The 24,398-nt window shown below is 37.2% G+C and overlaps 1 protein-coding gene across 3 annotated transcripts in view; it reads left to right on the top strand.

Moving 5' to 3' along the window:
- Window positions 1-23,357, top strand: part of SLC16A10 (solute carrier family 16 member 10) — a 71,512-nt gene extending 48,155 nt beyond the window's left edge. Inside the window, exons 4-7 of one of the 3 annotated variants that reach the window (XR_005828412.1) lie at window positions 13,596-13,739; window positions 16,452-16,680; window positions 17,875-18,294; window positions 21,941-23,357. Coding sequence is in view for 1 of the 3 variants with exons in the window: in XM_040597601.1 (XP_040453535.1) it covers window positions 13,596-13,739; window positions 16,452-16,680; window positions 17,875-18,110 (609 nt within the window). In the remaining 2 variants the exon portion in view is untranslated. Of the gene's footprint in view, window positions 1-13,595; window positions 13,740-16,451; window positions 16,681-17,874 lie in introns of all 3 variants that reach the window. The other 2 variants (XR_005828411.1, XM_040597601.1) reach the window with 2 other exon arrangements.
- Window positions 23,358-24,398: the final 1,041 nt, after the last annotated feature.

Raw genomic sequence — 24,398 nt, 5'->3', positions numbered from 1 at the left:
AAATAGGCAAATAACCAAATAAGACTAGTTTAGTCCATTCAGGTTTAAATTGTGAATCCACAGCAGAAATCTGTTAATGCAAAATATTATTTCCAAGTTATTTTTAATAAGGCCTATCACACAACGAAATGATTAAGTTTATTTGAAAGAAAGTATACCTGGTCTCTGCCACTTGTCCTGTGCTCGTTCTGCTAATAAACAGAGAACTTACGGTTTTCAGGAATCGGAGTCTGATATTAAGTGTTCAGTACTGTTCTCTTAACCTTTAAAAAAGTGTGTACTTAATCAGGATTGTGCATCCTTAATTCTTATGAGCTTGTTAGGTCAATGCTATTAAAATTCATATAAGGTCACATGTTAGGTAGTTTAAAAGATATGCTGTTGCTTTTTGTACCTTATTTAGCAGGGTGAAAAGAAATGCTGCTTAAAATGCATGTTATTACCGCGTAGCTCTTCCTAAGCAGTGACTTAAGGTCACTACTAAAGGTTCAGTATATATTTAGGACTATATTAATTATGAAATATTTACCAAAAAAAAGGGGCCTAGTATCATGTTGTGTTTTGATATAGCAATATGCAGCCACTATGAGGAATACTGGTAGGACTGAGAATATAATCTTAACACTTCCAGTGCAATATTTCAGTCACACAGTAATTTGTCTTGGGACATTTACAGTATCTCCATTAATTCAATTTCAAACAACACCATGGTTTGGTTTAGCAATTACTTCTATTAAATGCCTCTTGTTAATGATAGGTGAAGGTTACCGTAACACCTTAACACTGACTGTACTCTTAAACTTTCAGAATAGCTTAGGAAAAATAATTTCTATGTTTCTCACCCTGCTTTGCAGACTACTTCTTAATTTACTGTGTAAATCTGGCTTTTCCTTTTGATGCTTATGCACATTCATATTCCATGATGGATACATACATGCATATGTAGAGATTTTTCGTTAGCAGTAGTTATGTGGCGTGTGTGTTTTCTGTGTCTGTGCTTCATGTTTAAGGTATGAAAAAATGGTGTGTGCCTGGCCATTTTTTCTAGCAATTTTCTTGGGAGAAATTTCTAGTAATTGTCTTGGGAGACAGATTTAAATACTGGATTTATTCTCCTCTGTAGATAGATACTGAAGATTCAGTGTTTCATTGCTTCTCTGAACTTGTATGTGCCAGGAATAGGTTCAGCTGACCACTAAGGAACAGGGGAGTGGAGAGTGCAGACTTAATGATTGGAAAAAACAGGTAGATACTGCCTCAGAGTCTAGAAACTGCCCCTGAGAAACAAAGCATCACCTTGGACCCCGCTTTAAGATTTTTATGAACTGTATGGGAAAAGAAAATGCATCTTGGAATGAAAAGTAAAGAGGCTTCTAAGTAGCTGGCCAGCTAAAAGGTATTCCAGAAAGGTATAGCAGCCCCAGGACTATTGTTAAGTACAGACTCTGAGGATCTCCTGGCATCTTATTTGAAAATACAACATCTGCTGGTAAATTGCTTTTCAAATTATTGGGGAAACTTTTACCAATGAGGTGAGGGTTTAGCCTCTAAATAAGCCTGGCTGCCAGCAGTGAACACTGTGTAACTCTTTCACTGGAAATTAAAACACACTGTAGTATATATGTCCTGTGTGATGTTGTGGTTTGCTATATGGAAATCAGAAACACACTGTTTGGAAGAATTCAGAGGAGATTCCTTGCTCCCCATGGTATTTTATATTGCATGATGGTAATCAGTTTAGCCACCTTCTCTTTTTATAGACCTTGGGAATGGGTGGGAAGAAGCGCCAAGTGATGACAAGCATTCTCACATGCCTTTTATCTCCTGCTCTGCTCAGTCCACAAACAGCCATGTGAGACTGAGTACCTTGCTGTGTTTCCTTTAGAGACCACTTGGCCCATTTTTAGCATTTGAGACAGCATTACCTGGCATACCTAGTCATCTTGGGCTCTCTTTCATCTGGATAATCCTTCTAGTTCAGTTTTTCCTATTCATTACCTCCTATGGTCTTTCAGCTGTCCTTCCAATGATACCTCTTAAAATCAGAAGTTTCGTAGGACACATGAAATTACTTTCATCTCTTTAAAAAGAAAAAAAAGTTTAGGGAAACGTGTTCATCTGCAAACTGAAGTTGGGTGCAATTGAGAGGCTGGTTCTTGTGTCTTAGCTTTCAGAATTCAACATTTCCATTACATTACCACGTGTTGAAGTTCCTTAGGTTGTGTTACGTCAAAACCATTAACAATACCAGGGCCCTTATTTGAATTATTGACAGCTTTAAGGATTTTAGCCTAGGTCTTTGAGGTAACTGACTAATGCAGACAGATACCCTCTACAGAAGATACTTGGTGGTGAAATATAGAGACCTGATCAAAGAGCTCAATAGGGCTTTCAAACCCTTGGAAGTCAAACATTTTCCCTTGGCATAAAATATGAAGGCTTTGGTGGCCTCTTTGGTTTCCACATTTGCAAGGGTGTACTTCTCTTGCAGTAAGTTCTAGAGGCGGTTCGGGCTTGCAGATCAAAACGCAACAGTGAAAACGTACATTGTGCTACGTGCCAGGCTATGTCTGTTATCACATATGGGCTGTTGAAGGCTGGCCTGTTCCACAGGCAGGTGTTTTTTATAGATATGCTTCTGCCTTCTTGAAATTTGAGTTTGAGTGTCTGTGGGGGCCCTCCTTTTGACACCCAGGGCAATTAGTTCACTGAGGGAAGCTCACTAGTTTTAGTGACAGATACAGTACCCTCAAAACATAAACTGTCTTTTCAGAATTTGTGAATCTGTTCTGTAGACAGTCCCTAGGCTTAAAGATAGCTATGGGCACTTCTGCAATTCTATTTTCTGTCATCAGAGACAAAGGTCATGGTCATTCTGCTGTATAGGGAAGCTTTAAAGCAATGTATTTCAGATGTATCTCATCAGAACAGATGATGGGCACTTAAAGGCTAAATCATTCCATCTGTTTCTCAGATGGAAGCTAAACTGCATTCAAAATTTTCACCATCCTAACAAGGCACACTTTTTTTTTATTCCTGGGAGAGGCATGGAGATGGTTGGTATCTCTGTAAAGTACCTGTTAGTCATAAGAACTTCTTAATGCACATAAACCCCCTCATTTCATACACTGCATCACAAAATCAGACAGCTCAGATAAACATTAGTCCATCCTCTGTGTGGCCTAGTCTGTCTCCAGATCATCTGTGTTTGTTGCTTTGAAGTTCCAGGGTCTAGTGCTCTGCCCACGTAGTCTACCCTTGGACAAAAACATAGTGCTGTCTGCTGGTCTATACTTCCTACCTTTTGCTGGAACATTCATTTTGTTCCTGTTCTTTAGCTAGAAAAGCCTTTTCTTATTTTAGAAATAACATCATGAACAGGAGGACTTGCTGATATGGATTATAGATGATGCAGTTTTTTGCCAGGTTTTACTTCCCTTCCTTTTCCTATCTGCAGTGTGAAATCCTTGCCTTTTTGTGATTTAACTGTTCTACAACTGTTATATCACCTTGGACTGCCTTCTTACATTGAACCAGGATGATCTGTCCTTCAGGTCTGTTCTTTATGAGCCAGCTATTTTGACTTCTCCCATTTCTCATTCTGTATCAGTGATGTGCCTTGTTTTTGTTAACAAGAGATCAGATTCTGCTGTGCAAATTCTATGTCTAAACCTTTGCCCTGTAGAACACGTGTCAATAAAACCCGTCTTCCTGTGCAATCAGCTTGAAGAAATGAAGAGCCAAGCTCTCACGAGATCCTCTGTAGCCACAGTTTTTTCTAGGAACTTCTTGAAATTCTTACTATGTGCTTGAACACTGACTGTATTCACTTGGATGTACTCGGTTTCTGAAAGGCCTTATTTCTGCAGGACAGAACAGTCTCTCTATTCTGCCTATTCAGGAAAATAGCTATCTTCTGCTTGTAAACCGCACGCTCTCTAAGCAAAAGCTCTGGGTCATTAAGAATTATACTGGAAAATATGAAGGGTATAGAAACTACCCAAGATTCGCCAAGCAGAACTGAGCTGCCATATCAGGACAAGCTATAAGATAGGATGAATCTCATTGCAGTAGTTGATATTCTGCCCAACAAGACCCCAGTCATAAGCCATAACATTGCTTACAAATATTTTTGTAACTTTTCAAGCCTCCCCTACTGGTGTTGTGTTCCCTAAATATTTTCAGGTGTGACATCTGTAGATTAGACCTCTCATTTGAGAAGCCAGTGTTTCAGCTGCTGTCCTAAGAGTGGTCATCTCCACACAGACAGTGGTAGTTGCTTTGTGTTCTCTGCAGTGCATGAGCTCAAGGAGCTGTAGTGGAAAGGAGTTGCATACCTTGCAATAAGTGAAGCTTTCCAGTTTGTGCATTCTGTACCTATAGTCCTAACTCTACACCTCCCTCCTCCCTTTAAGTTGCCATAACTCTGAATCCCACAGTGAAGACAGATAGAAGCACAGATATAAATGTTGTCCTATGTGTCAGAGTACAAAGCGTGATGGAAAGTATGATATATACAAATCTCTAAACTTAAGCATATTACTTGGATATGCATGCATGTTAAGTGCATACACATAGCATGTCTTGAAGAAATTCAGTTCTTGTAAGGTAAGTCCTGTCTCTGTGTTGTGAACCACTGGTATTATGTCATAAATTTGCTGCTTTTAAAATGTTGTATAAAATATTTAATATTTAATTGGTACGTCTGGACTTTTTTACTCAAACTGGGAAAAAAAGTCAGCCTCCATCACTATATTCACTTGCTTTTATGGGCTGCTGTTCAAGAAACCTGTGCATTTCTTCAGGTCTTCTATATCACTCATTTGTCTGAGGTCTACTACATCCTTCCCAGAATCTGCTGTTAGTCTGAATGTTAGTTTTGTAATGATAGGTTAGTATCTTTTAAATTATGTCCAGTACTAATAGATAACTGTGTGTCAAACAGTTATTTCTCTATACTGTAGATAATCTAAAAAAGTTAAAACTGTAGGTATAGCTGTCAATTTTAGCACTATTGCCTTTCTCATCTGCTTAATCTACCATATTTCTGTCTCCAGTGGAAGACTAACAAGGCATTGATTTTGTAAAGGTCCAATGTAATTATTAAGCAGGTATCTCTAAGACCCCAAATCTTCAGTGGCTCCCCATGCTTTACTTGCTTTTCTAATCTTTGCATTTATCTCCCTTCAGATCTCAACATCTGCTGCAGTTTGCCCAGGTTAGTGAATTTTTCCCCCTTTATCCACTTCTGTAATTATCCTGTGCACCCATTTCTTTCTCAGTATACCTCAATATGTTGATCTGGCAGTATTTATTCTTAGCTAGATTGTCCACTCTTGACATTGGGGGTGGTGGTGGGAGAAGAAATGAATTATTTCCTGCTTTATACTTGTAACTGTTATGAAAGCATATTTAAACTGTTTTCCAAATAAGTACTGGAGAAGAATAAAAATCATAAGTATGGAAAGAATAGAAACTGAAAAGAATGGTTCTGGGTTTTTTTTAGAAGTAAAAGTGAATGACAGTTTACAAAAAAGTATTTTAGATAGCAGCTATACTCGGGTACAAACAATAAGATGGTGTTGAAGGATAAGAGCAAAGCAATCTTTCTGAGTTCTGTGTAATAGTAGCAGATTGAAAGGTCTGAGTTACATTATTATTTCCTTTCTGTCAGCCTCTAACAGCACACTAGTTAATGCACTCTTGCATAATAAAAGCTGTTCTGATAGCAAACAGAGCATATAGTTCAAAATCAGATTAAATTACAAAGGGTTTGTGGTATTTTTTTTTTGTTGTTGTTGGGTTGTGCTTGTTTGTTTTTTGGTGTTTGTTTTTTTTTAAGTGCTATTTTAATGGTAAACTCAGCATCCTGCCTTTGGGTGCTTGAAGCATCTTGACCTGGATCAAACTCTTCAAGCTCCACAAGTGCCTGAAATCACAGTTGATGGTTTTTTCCTGCCTTCCTTATACAGAGTAAAGAAACTAATCGCCCAGTTTAAGAGAAGAACCTTCCTTCCCTCATATACAGACCAGTTCTTGTGTCTAGTTTCTGCTCCAAGAAGAGCTGAATAGAAATCCTCTTTGCTTTTTAAATCCTGTTCAGACTTGTGAATTTATTTCCATATATTTTGAATTTTCCCTTGAGGAAATCCTGGAACCTAGTTCTTTCCATTTGATTGCCTGTAACTGTCAAGCTGTAAGCTATTTTTCAGGTTATTTTCTGATGATTGACTTGAAGTTTGTCACTGCTACTGAGTGGAATATTTCCTAGGAAAAGGGAGAGGTGGTTTTGGGTTGTTTCAGACGGGAAAGAACTGCATAAATGTCTGTATCCTGAGTAAGGGCTGTATCTCTGTATGAGGGGGAGAGACTATCATTATAATATCTTCTTGTGTTTTAAATGAAAATATGACTGCTTAATTCCTCTGTGCTCTGATCTGGTAGATATTTGGCAGTGTATTTGGGACTTCCATCTAGAACTGAGACTCTTGCAAGGGCTTTCTTCTGTGTTTCCCAGTGGAATGAGACAGGCACTTCACCCAGCTCTGTGAAAGCTGAGGTGCTTATCTTATGACCATCTCCACAAGTAGATCTCTAATATTGAGGTATTACAGATGCCTTCAGAATTGTGGCGGCTGAACAAAGGTTTGAGACTCTGTTTTGGTTTTAGTCACCTAAGTCCTAGGGTTTAAGGAGTCTAGTCCTGAGACACTTGGTAAGTGTCACAAATTCTGTTGTAGAGTAAGGAAGTCAGCCTCTCTTAGAAGATGACAATAGCATTGTAACATGTAGGTAGATTAATAAATCCCTATTTTACCAACCAGTTAAGTCAAGCTAGTTGCTTATTATGTTGTTCTTCAAGGTAGGGAAGAAATACAGTCTTTATGTTCATAAATTTTAGAAGGGGCTACTGTAGTAAGGGCTGTCTTTTCACATGAATAGGTAGTTTTGTCCTGTTTATTGCTGATTCTACTGATGAGTTGAAAAACTGACTTGAGGTAACAGCACTATTTTGTAAAATGGAAACCCATCCTTTTGTAAAAGCTTTTTATTCCTCGCTAATTACTTTCACTGATGCAAATATTTACTTCCATTCTGATCTTAGTCCATCTCCCAGTGTTTCTCTTTGCTTTTGTCATCTTCCTGAGTACTTACAGAACATGAGCTCTCTCCTGATGATTCCAAAAGATCTCAAATCAGTCTCGTAGCTGTCTTCCAAAACGTTTTTCAAGCTGAGGGGTACTTGCCTTGCTTGACTTCTAAGACCTTTAGTTTGACTGACTACTTACGGTCCAAAGAATAAGAAGCTTCTACAGAGAGCAATTTGGAGCATCAGGATCAGGTTTCTGAATTGTCTCTCAAATAATGATTTTCTTTTAAATCAGTTAGGAAGACTGTCTGGCTAAGGCAGGTATCTTAAGTTCAGCAGTGAGAAGACATCCTTTTGTGACATGCAAATGCTGTAGCTAACACAATATGCTATTAAAGGTCTTGCTTGTTGCATTATAGTGGTGTTAGCACTTCCTTCTTTCCACTTAATGCTTCATTTAATAGCTTAATACCCAGGTAGTCCCACTTGTCCTCCCACATAGTCAACTGCAAGCTTACCTTCAACTTTGCTTAACTCAATTGTTAGAAGCTAAATATATGCGCTCTATAAAATTTATGTAATATTTCCATCAATGTCTACTTTAGACAAAAATAAGGAAGGAAATTAGGTATTTAACTGAAGTAACTATAACTACTAACAGTTCTAAGTTTAAAAAAAAATTACTTTTGTTAGAATATCTTTGCACTTATTTCTGGACAAATAGCATATGCTGTTATATTCCTCTTCTCAGCATTATTTTGTTATTTTTATTTTTAAGCTAGGCAAATGAAGTTTGACCTTACTTGTTTGGAAGTCAAGGCTAAGACATTATCATCACTAGACAAAATAGTACAATAGATGTCTTTTTTTTTTTAAGTTGAGGAAGACTAAACTGGATGTATAGCAGCAGACTTGTATTGAAATTTTAATTAAAAGTGCTAAATAAAAGTAAACCATAGTATAAGCTTTCAATTTGGTATTATAAAGAGGATGAACTCGCTATATTAGGTTTTAGTTCCTTCACTTCTATTAGATGCTTTGAGAATTCCATCTTAAATTGTGTTTAAAGCAATTAGCCAAAGTGTTTCTTTTAATGTCTAGTGCATACAATGTTAGTCATCGGTGGTTAATGAAATATTTTCTTGTTACTTTGGGTATTTGTACAGGATATCTTAATCCATTGTTTTGGTAGTCCGTAATTTCCTAATCATAGCATATTATGTAATATGCTCAATTTTTATAACCTGATAACACTTTATCACATTAGTAAATGCTGCAATGATGTGAAAAGAATTATATTATGCTTCTAAATTTTAAGTGGCGATGTCAGGAAGTTGCTTCCTTCAGTTATAAGGTTACTTTTAATCAAATGTGTAGCAGTGTTTTACCAAAGTAGAGCTAAAAAGAAAAAGTTTTGTAAGTTGTAGCACTCAGTAAGTACGTATTTGGGACTACACAAAGACATCCATCAAATCACTTCATGAATCATAGAAAATAAGACTGGAGGTAACCCAGGACTTTATCCAATTTACCCAGTTTTCTAGTTACAAACTTATGTTGGTAAAGGACCTTTTAAAATAGTCTTATAAAATGTTTTTTCAGAAGTCAAGCTTATCAAATTTCTGATTATTGCCAGATCTTTCTTTTGGATACTGTACATATGGTCCATGTCTTTAATAGTGAGTAATGACCAAAATAAAACATAATAATTCAGCTGAGGCCTTACTGATACTCAGTAGTATATGAAGTTCACATCGTATCATGAATTACTTTTGCAATATAATGACATTATTGGAAGATGCTGAAGTTTAATATGCTAAACTTTCAGTTCCCTTTCTAAAGAGCTGTTGCCAGCTCTTTCTTCCATCTTGTATTCATGCATCTGATTTTACCTCATGTAGTGGTTTTTTAATATTATTTACCTCATAATGTTTTCATGGAAATTAATCTTATTTATTTCATGCTATTAACTGAGATGCCAGGTCGACAAGACACTTTTGAATTTCAGTCTTTTTCTTTACAGTGCCTGCGATACTTATTTGATGGAACTTGCAAATTTAATAAGTACATTCTCTCCCTTTCACTGTCCATAACATTAATGAAAATGTTAAATAGCAGTAGCTATAGGCAGGTTTTTACATAGCCTTCTTTGGCACAGTCAGTTTTGCTTTTCCAGACACTTGAACATCTTTTTACAGTTGTTCCTTTTAAGTCATGTATTCCAGACTGGCTTGTAAGAATTGTTATGTTTGAGAGAATTTCACAATACTGGCCAGGGTCAAGTTTTGTTACATCTTCCTTCCCTCTGTTCCAAACCTCAAGGTTTGCTACTTGCCATGTAATAAAAATAAACTACGGTGGTTTTTCTCACAAATCTATGTTGATCCTTAGCTTATGTTACCTGTTAGATATTTATGAATAGTTCTGATTTTGTTCCCTTTTCTGCTGTTTCAGAAAGTCAAGTTAATGTGTACGATCTATAACTCTCTAGGATTTGCTGGTAGTAGCTGGTTTTGGATGTAGTGGCTAGCTGAGCTTTGAGAGTAAGGCAGGCCAGGGAACACTGCTTTGGGCCACGGGGAGTGGATAGAACTAAGACTGTAAGTTGTGGGTAGTAGTCACAAATGAACAAATTTAAAACATGCTTAAGATGGGTAAGTGATTTAACAGTTTAACTCTCAGCCCTCATGCGTGTATAACACTTCAGTTCTTACATATCCCTGGCTTTATTCCTCACCCTTGCTCTCAGTCATGGTGAGTTTCCCCAGATACGTGCGTGCCTTTACCGGTCTTGCTGCTGCCGCCCAAGCCGCACCAATCCACCAGTGTCCTTGCGCCCATTTCTTTATGCTGGCTTTTGTGGCTTCAGTGGATCCAGGGTCTTGGTACCTCCAGGGGCTACAAGTGGAGGACATGACCTGAAGATATCCTGAGAGATGAAGTGGAATGGGAGAGGGGAAGAGCAGAAGTCACGGACTGTCTTGTGCTGTGTTGTACGGATTGTCCCCCATGCCTCAGGCTTTTCTCAGCGCTCAGCATGCTTGCTTGCACTATTCCCTGAATACATTTCAGGCCTACCAATTGGCACTCGCTCTCTCAGGACCCCAAAACTGGTTTAATTGTTTTTAAAATGATTAATACTTGTGACTTGAAATAGAAAACCTGTTTATTGGTTAACAACCATTGTCTTGGTTTCTCCAATGTAAGTTATATGCTGTTGGTTGCCTATTTTGATCTCTGGGATCATAGTCATCCTTCACATGCTCTTGAAGATAACACTAACGGTTCTGAGACTCTATTTTGTTTGTTATTTAGGGCAAACTTCTTCAGGACTAGCTATTTTTGGGGTGAAAAAGCAAACACTATTTCAATTATGTAATTGTCAACCTGAGTTTCTCTAATCTGGACTCCTAACCTTTTTTTTATGTTAAATAGGCTTAACAGTTAACCCGTTAACTGTTATGTTCAGTTTTGTTTAAGAAATTCAGATTATACTTGTTCTGAATCTTCACGATGTGTGTATGTATGGATTATTCTGTTTAATCTGCTTTACTTAGTGTAAAAATAGAAAATTTCCTGATTTGCCATGTAATGATCACCTTGTCTTGATTCGGAAAATTGGATTGCACAAAGAGAACTTCAAAGTAATAAAAAGGCTGTGCTAGTCTGGACTGGTTCGCTTGGGCAAAATGACAGGGTTTTTCTACATTTGGAAAAATCAGACCTGCAATTTGGCATGCACAGAGATCTCATGAGTGAAGAGCTAGCTATGTTACTGAGAACAGGCAAACCCCACAGGGACATACTTTGGTCTTCAATGTGTCTGTGTGCCTGGGTCCCCGATTTGACTGCTGCAGATAATGCCTAAAGAGTCCCGTAGTTACAGCCTGTATAGTTCTGCAGTGATGAGAGTGTCAATGCATGAGATGCTGCCTGAGAAGGTTCGCAAGTAATTGCCCACCATGGGATTTTTGAGTATTTCTATCAGCTAAAAATCTGTGGAAATATGAATCTCATTTGAGCCCCTTCATTATAAAAAACCTAGGAAACAAGTAACTTACAGTTACAAGAAAAGTTCATAGAAGAGTAGCACTTACAGTACTGTATTTTCAGATATTCAGTTAATTATATTGTTGTTACTTGCAGCTTACTTAATGACAGTATCACTGAAGATTGGATATGCTGTTAAGAATCAGAGGGTCACCTCTGAGCTCACACCAGGTTGCTCAGGGCTTTGTGCACTTGGGTTTGGGACACCTCGGAGGAAGGAGGCTGAATAAGCTCTGTGGGCAGCCTGTGACACTCCCTGCTGCCCTCCTGGGGAAAAAGTTTCTCCTTACATGTAGTTGGAAGCTCTCTTTAAGGTTAGGGTGTGCTTAAGAGCAGTGAAAGCTAAACAAAATAAATACTAATTTAGATATTTGAAGATTGAGATAAGTAGCAGTTATTTTCCTATTGAAGGAGTTGATTGAACCCAGTATTTCCCCCCTACTGATTGAAGAGGACAGCGTTTCACCCAGAGTGCTGCTTTGAGAAATCCAGTTACTCAGCTGCAGATGCAGGGTTAATAGTTATATGGATGCAGAGCTTTATCTTACCTCTTGAAAAGCCTCCGGGGAGTGGATGAATCAGGTCTGCTAATTAAACAAGCTAGAGGCTGCAGAAACGTTGAAGTAGAACAGGTGACAAGAATGGCAGAAAATACCTCTGCTTCTTTTGCTGGCTGGACCAGCAGGTATTGGCAGGCACACAAAGGCAGAGGTGGGAAAACTGTCAGCTTTTCCGCTTCTCACCTTCGACAGAAAAGGAATAAATAGAACAACTTATCTTCTATGTTTAAATATAATACTAGATGAAAAATTTCATCAGATTCTATTCCCAACTGTGTCTTAAAGCAAAGGGAGAAACCCTCAGAAGTAGAAAGAGCAAGCATATGTCTCCAATTGAAGTTGTTGTTCTTCAAAAACAAACCAAAACCACTAACCCTTATTTTTTATTTCCTTTCTGACAAAATCAATTATACTGGACAAATTAATAATAGATTTAATAGACTTTCTGTGGCATGTAAACAAAGCCCAGCTGATTTTATGCTTAAGAAAATCGCCATCACTCAGCGAATCCTGTTTATATTGGAAAAAAAAGGCTCTGCCTGTGTATTAACACTCAGGCCAGGAAAGAATCTTGACTATTTTGCTCTAGAAGTGTTTACTAAACCTGAACTTTCCCATTTTATAGATGGGAAATTAAGGGTTCTCTAGTATGAGATGTGATCGCATAATGACAGTAACAAAATTGCTGTGCAGCTTTTGCTACCCAGGTCAGTCAGCCTGTGGTCAGACCCTCTCAAATGTTTTTACTACATCTTTGTTTAAGATCAGTTTCTTCTTTTTGCTTCTTCACACCTCCTGAGGCTTTATAGTTTCTTGTTTGGAACAAGTTATGAGCACAGAGATCACAGAACAACATCTAATGCCTGCTTCGGTGTATTTGGTATTGCCAAGCATGTTTCAAATAGTGATTGTGCAAAAATAGTCTTTCTTATGGGTAATTACTGGTCTTCATGGTTGATTAAAAAAAGCCCACAAACAAAAACCACTGGGAGACCAGAAAGAATATTAAAAAAAATTGGAATCCATCAAGCCAGTCTTGTGACTTTTTTTTTTTTTTTTTTACCATGACTTAAATGAAAGGTTAGAATTACTGACCCTGGTAGTTCATTACGCTGTAGTCGATGGCCTGCTGTCAGGACCCTCGGTCGGTTGCTTTAGTTTTTTAGGCTGAAGTGGCTGTTAAATCATTCTTCCAGTCTGCCCTATTCATTGCTGCTGTAGCTGCACCCTCTGCGAGAAGTGCTTGCTGTTGTGTTTGGCACTGCAGGTGGTTCCTGCTCTCCTTCCTCCTTGCCCCTTGAGGTCATGGTGTGATGGTGGGTATCAGGATGAGGCAGTCTGGAGGGCCTCTCCTACCTGCACTCTGTGCCACTCTGCTGCTTGCTCCTGCCCTGAGCTATACTGCAAGCTTGGTAGCACGTATCTCTGTCTTAATGCACAGAACAGTACCGCAGTGATACTCACTGATGGTTCAGCACCTTCAGACCTGAGCACATGCCCCGGCCAGTGAGACAAGCAGTTCTAGACAGCTCTTGTGGATTCTGCGTTATGTTAAATCTGTGACTGGTAAATTAAACGTGGTTGAGGACAATGCTTGTAGCTTCTCTTCAGTTTTCTTTGTATTAGACATAGCTTTGTTGTTTCCTTGAATTGAATTCCTTAATTGTGAATAAAGCAACAACGCATTTCAGATTGCTTTTATTATATTGGACTTAATACTGATAAGCCAGTGTAAAACTTACTCTAAAATCTGTAAAAGCAGTAGTAGTTGACCATTTGTAGTCATATTTTTAAATCTGAAATTCACAGATTACTTCTGTTTAACTCGAGTTTTCTAAGCTTTATCTTCCTTTTAATTCTAAAGCTAATTTATTTTCTCAACTCTCTTTAAACAGATGAAGCACGTAAAAGACAGATTTGGTGACAGTGTGCCAGAAGAAGTGCTTCTGCTGTGTCTGGGCATTACTTCAGGAGTTGGCAGATTGATCTTTGGCAGAGTTGCAGATTATATTCCTGGTGTAAAAAAAGTTTATTTACAGGTATGTCTTCACACTGTTCTGAAGGAATATACAAATTATATTCTGAAGGCTTTGGTTGTAGCCTTACTATTAAGTAAGCAGAATTAACTGACTGGAGATTCAAATTTGAGAAATTCCAAAACTCTAGGGGACTTAATGTATGGCTTTTGATACTAGGAGCCTTAGGTGCAAAGTTCATTAATCTTTTTTTTTCTTCATTTCTTCTCTTTTTAAACTAAGGAAACATGTCTACTACCTGCTGGCTGTTTTCAGCTGGGAATGAAAGAAATTACTAATCATTAGCATGTGAGTGAGAGAACCTTTGGGGATTCTTTAGATTCTGCTTTCCCTTTTTTATCCCATGATTTCATAATGGTTGCAGAAATATTAATTTCCCCCCCTACGTTCTTCTGTTAAAGATTTTGGATCTCTCTTCTTGATTTTTGATAGGTGATAATTTGGTGTCAAGTATGGTCTGTGCATAGTGCACGCTGGTAAAGCTATGGGGGGAATGTAAGAGGTGCTTAGCTGAGAAGATTTTGCCAAATGAAGGGTGTTAACTTGCAGAAAGTGTCACAGCTTCTGGAAATGCTGAAGCTTGGGGATGAAGAAGGATATATACTTTTTTTCACTCCACACCTATAAGTTGGTTTTGTTGTGGGGTATTTTTTTTTTTTTGGTGGAAATCTTTAGTTAATAACTTGGCACTTTATCAACCACTGGGTTTTTTGTTGTTTTGTTTTTTTTTTTTTTTTTTTTAAATGAATAACAAGGGAGACATCTAATGGCTATTATTTGTACTACATGATTGAAAACAAAAATTGTTAGGTAAGAACCACTTTTCTGGAGGTGGCGTATTTGTTGATCGATAAATTTAGATTTCCTGATGATGGGGACTGCGACTGTATCTCATTTGCTTGCATTGATTTAATATCTATTGTTATGCTTTGAGGAAATGTCAATATTGAGATAAAAATTAAAAAGGCAGTATTGAGATGTGACACATGATTTACAACTCACAAATACCAAACCTGCAGCAAAACTACAAGCTTTCTTCTTTTCCTTGAATAGCTAAAACTGAAAACCATGGACTTTTGTTCAGGGCATCACCTAGGATGCTTCTGGGTACTGTTGGTTTTAACTAGTCTTAAGTAGGAAAAACACATTAACTTTTGCTAAGCCATGCCCCAGCACCTTCAGCTCTCCTGTTTCAAATCAAAATATTTTGAGGGAAAGTGAATATTCAGCTCAAGTGTTATTCTGGATTGTCCAACAGTTCATACTATCACCCTTTGTAATGAAAAAAGTATTTAAGAATTAATTTTGACTAACGCAAATGGAAACTCTTTCCTCTTAGAACTTTACTGTCTCACAATTGAACAACTTAACAAGAGTTCTATCCAGCATCTTTCTGTTTCTGCATTCTTTCTTATGGACATGTTTTGCTGGATTTTGCTTTATAAATTCTACCTTTAGAAACAGAATGATGCATTCTATCTCTTCTGTGTACAAAGTTTAGTGATTCTGGTTTTAGTCCTGCTTTTACCATAATATGATAATACAAAGAATCGGGTCAACAATATCTTGTTTATAGTTTGTGTACAGAAAACCACAGTACTACTTAGACAGAAACTCGTCTCAAATATTTGTGTCTTCTGTATCGGAGTACACAGAATTGGTAATTTCTTCACCTCTATCCTTAAGTTCCTATAAGAAGCCTAGTTCTTCAGTGTTTCTGTTTCTGTGCCATACTTAAGATGCTTCACAACAGTTTTTCTTTAGTATGCTAAATAAAATACAGTATTCAAAAACTTGATTTTCAGGTCAGCATAACAATTTTAATCTAGCTGTCTGCTTAAAGACTTTTCCTAATGATGTAATTTATTTGATGTCACTTATATATGTGTCACAAAGTTGTGATGTCTAGTAGTTTTTAAGTGATTTTGTCTTTCTTCAATGGTCTACAAGTGACCAATGCATAATGCAGATGTCTTTTTTGGAAAATGTGTATGTGCAGTTAAGTGGGACATTGTTTTCCTGTGCTGACATATGGATGCTGCAAAAGCAAAACTCTTACCTTTTTTGTTTTCTTTTTAACTCTGATTCATTTTGCTGAAAGACAAAGTTTTATTACTTTAATTTACAACAAACAAATAATAAGCTTAATCTAAGACTGTAATATAAAAAATCTTTGTAACTGTGCACGGCTACAGGAATAAAGCAAGATACCTTTATGTGGAAAAATCAAAATGAGACTTTCAAATGCCACCTCTATTGAACAGAAGCACCCTGAAGTTATCACACTTAACACTGATATTTAAGTAAAAATTGCAGCAGTGAGAAATCAGTTATAGTGTTTTAGCTAAACTAAACTTTTGATATTTTTGTGGCTTTCATTTGTGAAAAGTGCAGAGGTGACTTTTTAACAAAAGTTGGTGCACAGCAAATGACCTTACGTAATCACATCAGGATAGTTGATTACAAATGCATTTTGAAAACTTTGTGAAATGGTTTTTGGAATTTCTTTGACTGCATGTCATGACAGCTACATGGTTTTGTTTTTATCTTGGTATGTAATTTCTAATGGTGGTAATCTGTGGAGACTGCTTACATCTATTTTAAAGTAAATATAGGCAGACAATTTGCTACAAATGCAAGAAAGCTCATCTGTTCCCTTAATCTGTGCTGATTTGATGCAACATGGTTTTATACTTTTTCCTTGGTCATGTTTAGGTGGCCTCATTCTTCTTCATTGGCCTGATGTCTATGATGATTCCACTGTGCCATGCCTTTGGAGGTCTTGTTGCTGTCTGTCTCTTCATGGGCCTGTTTGATGGGTGCTTCATTTGCATTATGGCTCCTATTGCCTTTGAGCTTGTTGGGGCTCAGGATGTCTCCCAGGCCATAGGATTTCTGCTAGGACTCATGTCAATTCCTATGACAGTTGGTCCACCTATTGCAGGTAAGTACAGCTATGGTCTGTAGCTGTAAATACGTTTCTATGGTTGCAGGACTTCTTGGCCATATTTTCTGTTCCTACATCATGTGCACTTACAGTGGAATTTTTCTCTGTATGTGCTCCAGAATATGTGGTGAATTTATCTGTTGCTCATGGGTTATTAATTTATTGTATTCTTTAAAGTTTGCTTCACTCCTTAAGTTATGCAGATGAAAAACATTCCTCAAAAGAAAGATAGCTTTCCAGTTGGATTGAGGACCTGACATTTTCCATGCTGTTGAGGTGACGGTCTGTATGTTGATCGTGTTACAGAAGGACTCTAAATTAGAATTTGAAAATTAATTTGACTCCAAAATTTGCACATGCAAAACCAATTGCGAGAATAAAAGCTTCTCCAGTTACTTTAATTGTTTCTTATGAGTAGGATCACTGGCTTTTTTCGTTCTTTGATGGGAGACTGACAAAGTACAGGTTTAGAAGTTGAAAACTGGAAGTACTTTGGGAGGTGGAAATAGTTTAAGCTATAATCCTTACCACTGATGATTTTCAATCCTGATTTACCCTAAGGTCTTGTGAGTGCTACTGAAAAGATAATTACTGAAACGTAACCGAACTATGCAGCATCATGAAGAATAAATTTTAAAGCTAGAACAGCATAGACTAGGTGCCTCCTGATCTGGATACACTATCATGGCTGTTAAAACTAAATAGAATTTGATTGATGAGAGCAGTTTTGAGAGAACAATTACAATGAATTGTTTGAGAAAACACTTTTTAATAAGAGGTTACCAGGAATGCAATATATGCAGTATATCTAGAATAAAATTAAGAGGCACCTTGATCAAAGGCAACCGTTACCAAAAAAGGGAGAATTTCTCTGAGTCATTGCGAGATTCAAGTGCTGGAGAAGCCGAAATGAGCACCTTTCAAATGGGAAGTATGGTAGATGTTTTTAACGATGGTTGGTAATTAAGCAGTCAAGTGGTGATATACTGAGTTCTCCGTTATTTGGAGTCTTTAAGGCAGCTCTGGAATACCTTTCTACCTATGTGTACCGATATTTGGCTATTAGGTAGTCAGATTACTGGTTATGGTAAACTGTGCCAGCTCTCAAGTTCGAATCCAAAGAAAAGACATGGGTCTTTTGTAGATTCCAAGGCCCCATTATTTATCAGTGTTAACTTTCTGTCTGTCCAGGTTTGCTGCATGATCACCTTGGCACCTACGATGTAGCATTCTACCTGGCCGGAGTCCCTCCCCTTATTGGTGGAGCTATATTATGTTTTATCCCCTGGGTCCATGAACGGCAGAAGTTAAAAGAAAGAGGAAAAGCTGTTGATGGAGAAACTACTGAGAAAATGCTGGAAAATGAAAGCCCTTTGGTGTTGGACACTACAGAAAAGCCAGACAAAGAAATGGAATCAGGTTTTTGATGCTTTCTTTTCCTGTACCAGCCTGACCTTCTTCTACTTAAGCTAGATTTGTACTTTTTGGCTGAAGTTACTATATGATACTGAAGAAGTCTTGAACTATTGCTTAAACTGCAAAACTGCTATAAGAATCTTTTATACCATTGAACTTTTTTTGATGAGTTTGATTTCAAGCCACATTTTCAAGGTATTTGAAGTTTTGTAGCATTAGTGTGTATGTGTGTAGTGATTCTGTGTGTGAAGAGGATATTTTTGTAATTCATCAAAACCTATTTCTGGAAGCTTGAAAGCTGTTTTTTGGTTCACTGATCTAGGATTCTTCAATAACTTCTACGGTCCGTCCAATGCAGGCACACCTGTGGGTGTTTATACTCGAAAACATAGTAGCTTTGATGACTGATTTGAAATTTCTTGTGCTGTTTTACAGTTTTCTGTAATTCTATACCATAAACATCAATACGCATTTTTTTGATTCCCTTAACTCTTGCTGAGGTCATTTTGCATTAGAAAGCTCAATTATTAAACATCTGGGTTTTATTTTCTTTAAAAACCTCAGCCTGCTCAGTTTGCTTAAACACTTACCTGTTTTTGCATTCACCTTTTCACAGTGGCCCAAAGAACATTAAGGATGAAATTTTTGATGGGCACGGTTTTAAATATGCACAAGCTAAGCTCCCAGTGCAGACACATTCAGAAGTAAAGCTGCTGAATGCTAGACTTTTTATTTGGTGAAGGCAATACTATTAACTTGTATGTATATATTTTTTTTTTAAGCTGAACCTCAGAAGCTGATAATTTTGAAATTGTACTGACAGTAATACTTTGGAGCAGTATTGTGAATTAGGCTAAATTTAAAATTATTCTGTTGTGCTTGTTAGGTTCTTTTTTTATTCTTAAAACAAAGACAGCTTTAAAGGATACATTCTAAGTGCAATAATAAGTTGTTTTTAACATGGAAATATACACAGGCTATTAAAATGACATTCAACAAAGATTTTTGCACTAAGTGAACATGCAGGTTTATTATTATAAGTCTTTACAGCTGTGTTCAATTGCATCTAGGATATAGCTTCATATTTTATGCAAATATAAAGAAATGTCTTTGCATGTCCTATTTCTTGCCTAAAGTGCTAAACATATGGCCCTATTACTTATGTATTCTTACGTATTATGCACTGTTTGCCAAGCAGGTATTTCTGAAAACCTCCTTCTCTGAGAAGTATTCGAAAGCATAATACTTGGAGATGAAAACACTGTTTTTCAGTTTATCATAAGACACTTCCAAGTACATCGTTTATTTATGGATGAGGATCAGCAGTGTAGTGGAATACTTAAGCATTCTTTTTCAGGTCCGTTCAATAATACTAATTTTTGTTTTCTTGTTTAGAAGTGTCATAGCAAAGAGTAAACTAAATGTGGTCTGAAGACAAAATGCACATTTGAGTGCATTTTCTTAATTAGTAACAATGCCTGTTCTTTCCATAAACCGTGGAGAGGCATACTGTTTTGAAATGATAAACCTCATTGTCTTTTCTATTTTTATTATTTTTATTTCTCCAGAGTTGTAGGAAATTGTTCAGAAAGCCCATGTATGTTTGTGATATAAAACATATTAGCAATACTCTGGCACAGAATGTTTACATCTACCAACTTAAAACCCTTTAAATATAATCATACAAAGCATTCTAATTATTGGAGACCAAAGCTCATACCTTTTTTTATATTGCAGAATTTAAATCCCTGCTTTACACGAGTGAGGTTTGAAAGAATTGAATCTTAAAATGTTAGAGGTGTGTGGGAGGGACTTGGAGGTGGGGGACAAAACCCCCATACCGATCTGTAAAATCGATCCCTTTAGGTTCACTGGGACTTTTGCTTCTGTACCTCGTAAGTACTTCTAAAAATTTCATTAGAATATTCATAGTATTGTTAATTAAAATGACTACAGAATGCTGCCTTCATTACAGAAAGGCTGTTAACAGCCTGCGCTGTTCTTGTCTGGAGTTATTTCTGTACAACATGTTACTCAGTATTATCTTCTATTTGGGCAATGCAAAAGGTGTTGAGTAAGTGTGGTAAAAGCCTCTTGTTTCCTATTGCTTTGTTAAAGAAAAATTAGTATTCATCACAGATCTTAGATTTCATGGGTTTTAGTGTTGAGTTTTTAACTAAAAATGAAGCTGTTTTTTAGCACTGATGCAATTTGAAATCATCGTGATCGGATATCTTGATGTAATTGTGACATCTTCCTGACTTGCTGCTCTGTATCTATATAAATTATGTGGGACAGAATGTAAAATAATTGTTGTTAAGTTTTAGAAATGATACAGAAATAACATAACAATAGTATGGATTAATTATTGTCACACCCTTTAAAAAATGTATCTGTACATAACAATCCAAACTCTCATATTTGAGAACTAAAAATTAAATTATGCTCACAAATACAAAAGACGGCATTGAAAACAAACACCAACCCTAAACCCCCAGATTCCAGGAAAGAGTGTATGGTGAGTGACTAATTGTTTAGGAGTGATTGCTATGTTAAAAACAGCTAGTGAATGGGATGTCAGACATGAGCAAACCAGAGTTAGGGGTAAGGAAGCTGTGCTGGTGTGGTGATGTTGGAACAATAAACCTATTTCTGATGCCGGTGCTTGGTTTACAACAACGCTAACATTGGAAAGGCTTCAGAAAAAAAAGACTTTTCTGAAAAGGTTAAAAAAAAAAAAAAGTTAGTTAATGCATGAGAATTCTGTTTGTGTCTTTACTGTTGGCTTGTGTCTACAGGGGAAATGTCCAATACAAAATGCTTTGTTGGATCTAAGCATAAGAAGATTGTGTCCTAAAGCAGTTAAAATGAAAATAACGTTCAGAATGTTAGTGGCAAGGCTAACTAACCATTGAGAAACTTTAGAGTTACTGGATTTTGTATGCCCTGAGGTTTTAAAAAATGAGGTTAGTTGTCTCCCTTCTTAAAAAAACCAAACAAACCACAAACAAAACCCAACCCAAAATAAAACACAAACCCACTAACACAAACAGCAACTACTTAGTACATTTACGAAAAACTGATTAATATAGAAACAGTTGCTATTCGGAAAACTAGGAGAGAAAAGCACTGAATATTCAATTTTGTTTTGACTGAGTAAATGCAAATAAATTTTTGTAAAAAAATTAATTTCTGGTGTGAAAAACTTCCTGGGAAACCAGCTGAACTCATATTTTGATGACCTAATTCATGCCAGAATTTAATCTTGTTTGGGTGGAGGGTAGGTTCTTAAATTAAAATACTAGCTTAGTTAAAGAAAACCCTTAAATCATTCAGATGTATCTTGAGGACACAGTTCATAGAGTACTTGTCATAGACATTGCTCTCCCATTCTGTAAACAGAATAATTGTCTCTTCTTTCCATTTTGAATGTTTGCAGGGTAAGCTTCAGAAGAAATTGGGTAGAAAGGGGTTCACTTAAAATGGCAGTGTGAAATCTCCAGTCCTACTTGGTGCTGTAATTTAATATACCATATCTTGAAACCAAGACTAATTTTGAGCAAGGGGTTGCTTTTATGTATAGCAGTAGGTATGAAAGCCTTGTAAATCTTAATATAGCTGTTCAGCAAAGAGTTTGAAATTAAGAACCTGAAGGGTTTTCATTCTTACATCTAAGCTATGCAGCGATATGCAACGTATAATTTAATTGTTGGATTCATTTTGACTACGTTAGAAGACCTGTATAAGTCTCAAACCAAGACTTTAACATACTCTTTAGTTAGAATTTCTTTCATCCAGAGCTTTGTCTGTTTAGCATTAACATTTAATTATTTTTCCTAAGCTTATTTTCAGCAAGCATTTATGGACCTTCCTAAATTGCTCACTCAAGTCAAAGACGACCCAGCCAGTCTGTGGCTGTCCTTCAGGGTATGCTCAGTATCAGATGAGGCAGACAACTGACATTTTTCTCCTTTGGCTCTTCATGCACAATGGCTCCACATATACATTCCCCCTTTCCCTTTGGAGACACTGGATTGTCCAAGCTGATGCACACCATATTGGATATGGATAGGACCTCCCAGCTTTCCATCCTGAAACTGCTTCCCTGCATTAAGCCTTCTGAATAGCCATAGCCTGACAGACTAGGCAAGTTTTTGTGAAGTGGGAGATGTGAGGTTGAGTCAACTCACGAGAGTGCTGAATGCAGTTCTCATGCACACTAGATGAATGATTTGATCACATGCTTATGATGTAAAAAACGGACACTACCATTTGAAAGCAAAAAATGTCCTGCTCAGTTCCTTGCATCAGGTTAGTACATGCCAAAGGGACCGAAGATGCTTCCTTGCAGCCCCCAGGAAACTATCTAGGGATGGGAACCAACACCGCCATCCTTAGGATCATCCTTATGGGTCAGTTTAAGCAGCCGGGTTCTCACTGTGCTGGCGCAGGGCAGCCCCCTGCTTCACTGCTTGGCCCCTGCTTCACCGCTTGCTGGCGGGAGCCCATTTATTTCTCTGAGCAGGGAGCAGGGGTGCTGCCTTGTTTGGGGCCCAGATTCCTCTCTGGGGAGCTGGAAGCGTTACGGAAGCTGACTTCTAGGCATCTTAACTCTTCCGTCAGAACTGACCCTCTGATATTAAGAGCGTGTGTGTATATATATAAATACAATGTATTTTGACCAGGGCATACACGAACGTGCTGTACCTAACTACAGGAGCTGGAGCACTGGAGTGTGGCAGGCAGCTGAGGGAAAAGTAATTATTTTCGCTTTGTGTGTTTCACTGTTGACAAGTACAGCACCATTACAGTTCCAGACACAGCCTGTGAGTTTCTAGCCATGTATACTCTGGCATATTTTCCGTATGCCTTTTAGTCTTATAGATACATCTATCTCTATAGTGTCAACATTCTTATTGTTTCAGAACTGTGTATACTAAGGTTAGAGTGATTTTATACTAACACGTGTGCTAATATTGGTAACTGACATGTTTAAGTATCTTTATAGACATCATATTTTGTATGTTGTTTTTGATATTAAAGGATATACATTTTGCTAGCCTTACCTCCATTCTTTAAAGTTCTGCTGTTAGAAGGGTAAGAAATGGATGTCTAATATCTTTCATGGTGCTAAAATAACTGTGATCAGCCTCAAATTATTCAGAATAAAGATGGTAGTTCTTAAGTACCCCATTTGTTACTAAATGCATCATTTTTAGTCTTGTTCTCCCATAAAGCTTGTCATTTTTTAAAAGTAATTGTGTTACGTTCTGATAATTATTGAGTCTGATGTGCAGACTTTTATACAGAAGTCTTTACAGCTTTTATTACCACTGTGCTCTGATTGGAATGTACCCATTACATTTGCTCCTAAATTAATACATGCTGCAACCAGTTTCATTCTGATTCCACTGACAATCCATTTTAAGACCAATTATTTATAAACCTAAACTACTGACTTCCAGAGTTAGGTGCTCCTGAAAATTTCATCTACTCTGTTTTCCATTCTGGGGTTTAATATCAAACTTCCAGAACAGTTGCATTCACAAAAGGCAGAAGTAAAATTGAGGGAGGGAGGGATAAACTTGAGTGGCATTTTAAAAGAATTCTCTTATTTTTTTTGCATCATGAACTGCCAGTGTAATTCAGTGGACCTTTGATCATTTACTGGCCTATGACCAATTCCACCTTGACTTGCTTTGGCAGTATGGTGTTTCCTCATTTACTGAAGCTGTCAATCACAGGAGTTCATTCACTTTCCTTTGTAGTAGGGCCAACTATTTCATTTTCTTTAATAAACATATCTGATAATACGTTTAGTGGGAAATATTCCCATTTCACCTGCGGTTATTCTCTAGACTGCTTGTATTTCAAATTGGAATTAAAAAAAGATGCTCAAAACATTTATAAGAGCTGGAGTGCTGTTCCCATTTGCGGTCTCAAGATACAAAACCTCTTTGTAAGAACGTGAAACAGAAATGAGGAAAAGCCTATAGAATACATTTCAAATACTTTGCACCTTTTTCAGGTAGCTATTTTATACCAGGATTTATCATGGATGTGAATTAACAAGGAAAAATACAAAGACCTAGAAACGCAGTTTGACTTGTGTGATTTTTCAGAAAAGAAATACTGTTGTTTTATACTTGAGGTTTATTTCGAATACTCTACTGATGGACCTATGAGCAGCAGCTCAGCAGCATCCTGCAGGTGTCTGATGGTGAGACTTTGCGCTCATTCCAAAGGTGTTAACATTTGAATCTGGTTAGCCGTGTCATTTGTTGTAGCTAGTTGGTTTG

Source organism: Falco naumanni, chromosome 6 (assembly GCF_017639655.2).
Source record: "Falco naumanni isolate bFalNau1 chromosome 6, bFalNau1.pat, whole genome shotgun sequence".
Taxonomy (NCBI): Eukaryota; Metazoa; Chordata; class Aves; order Falconiformes; family Falconidae; genus Falco; species Falco naumanni.
Note: the sequence above shows the minus strand (reverse complement) of the source record. Positions and strands in the feature narration are given on the sequence as shown.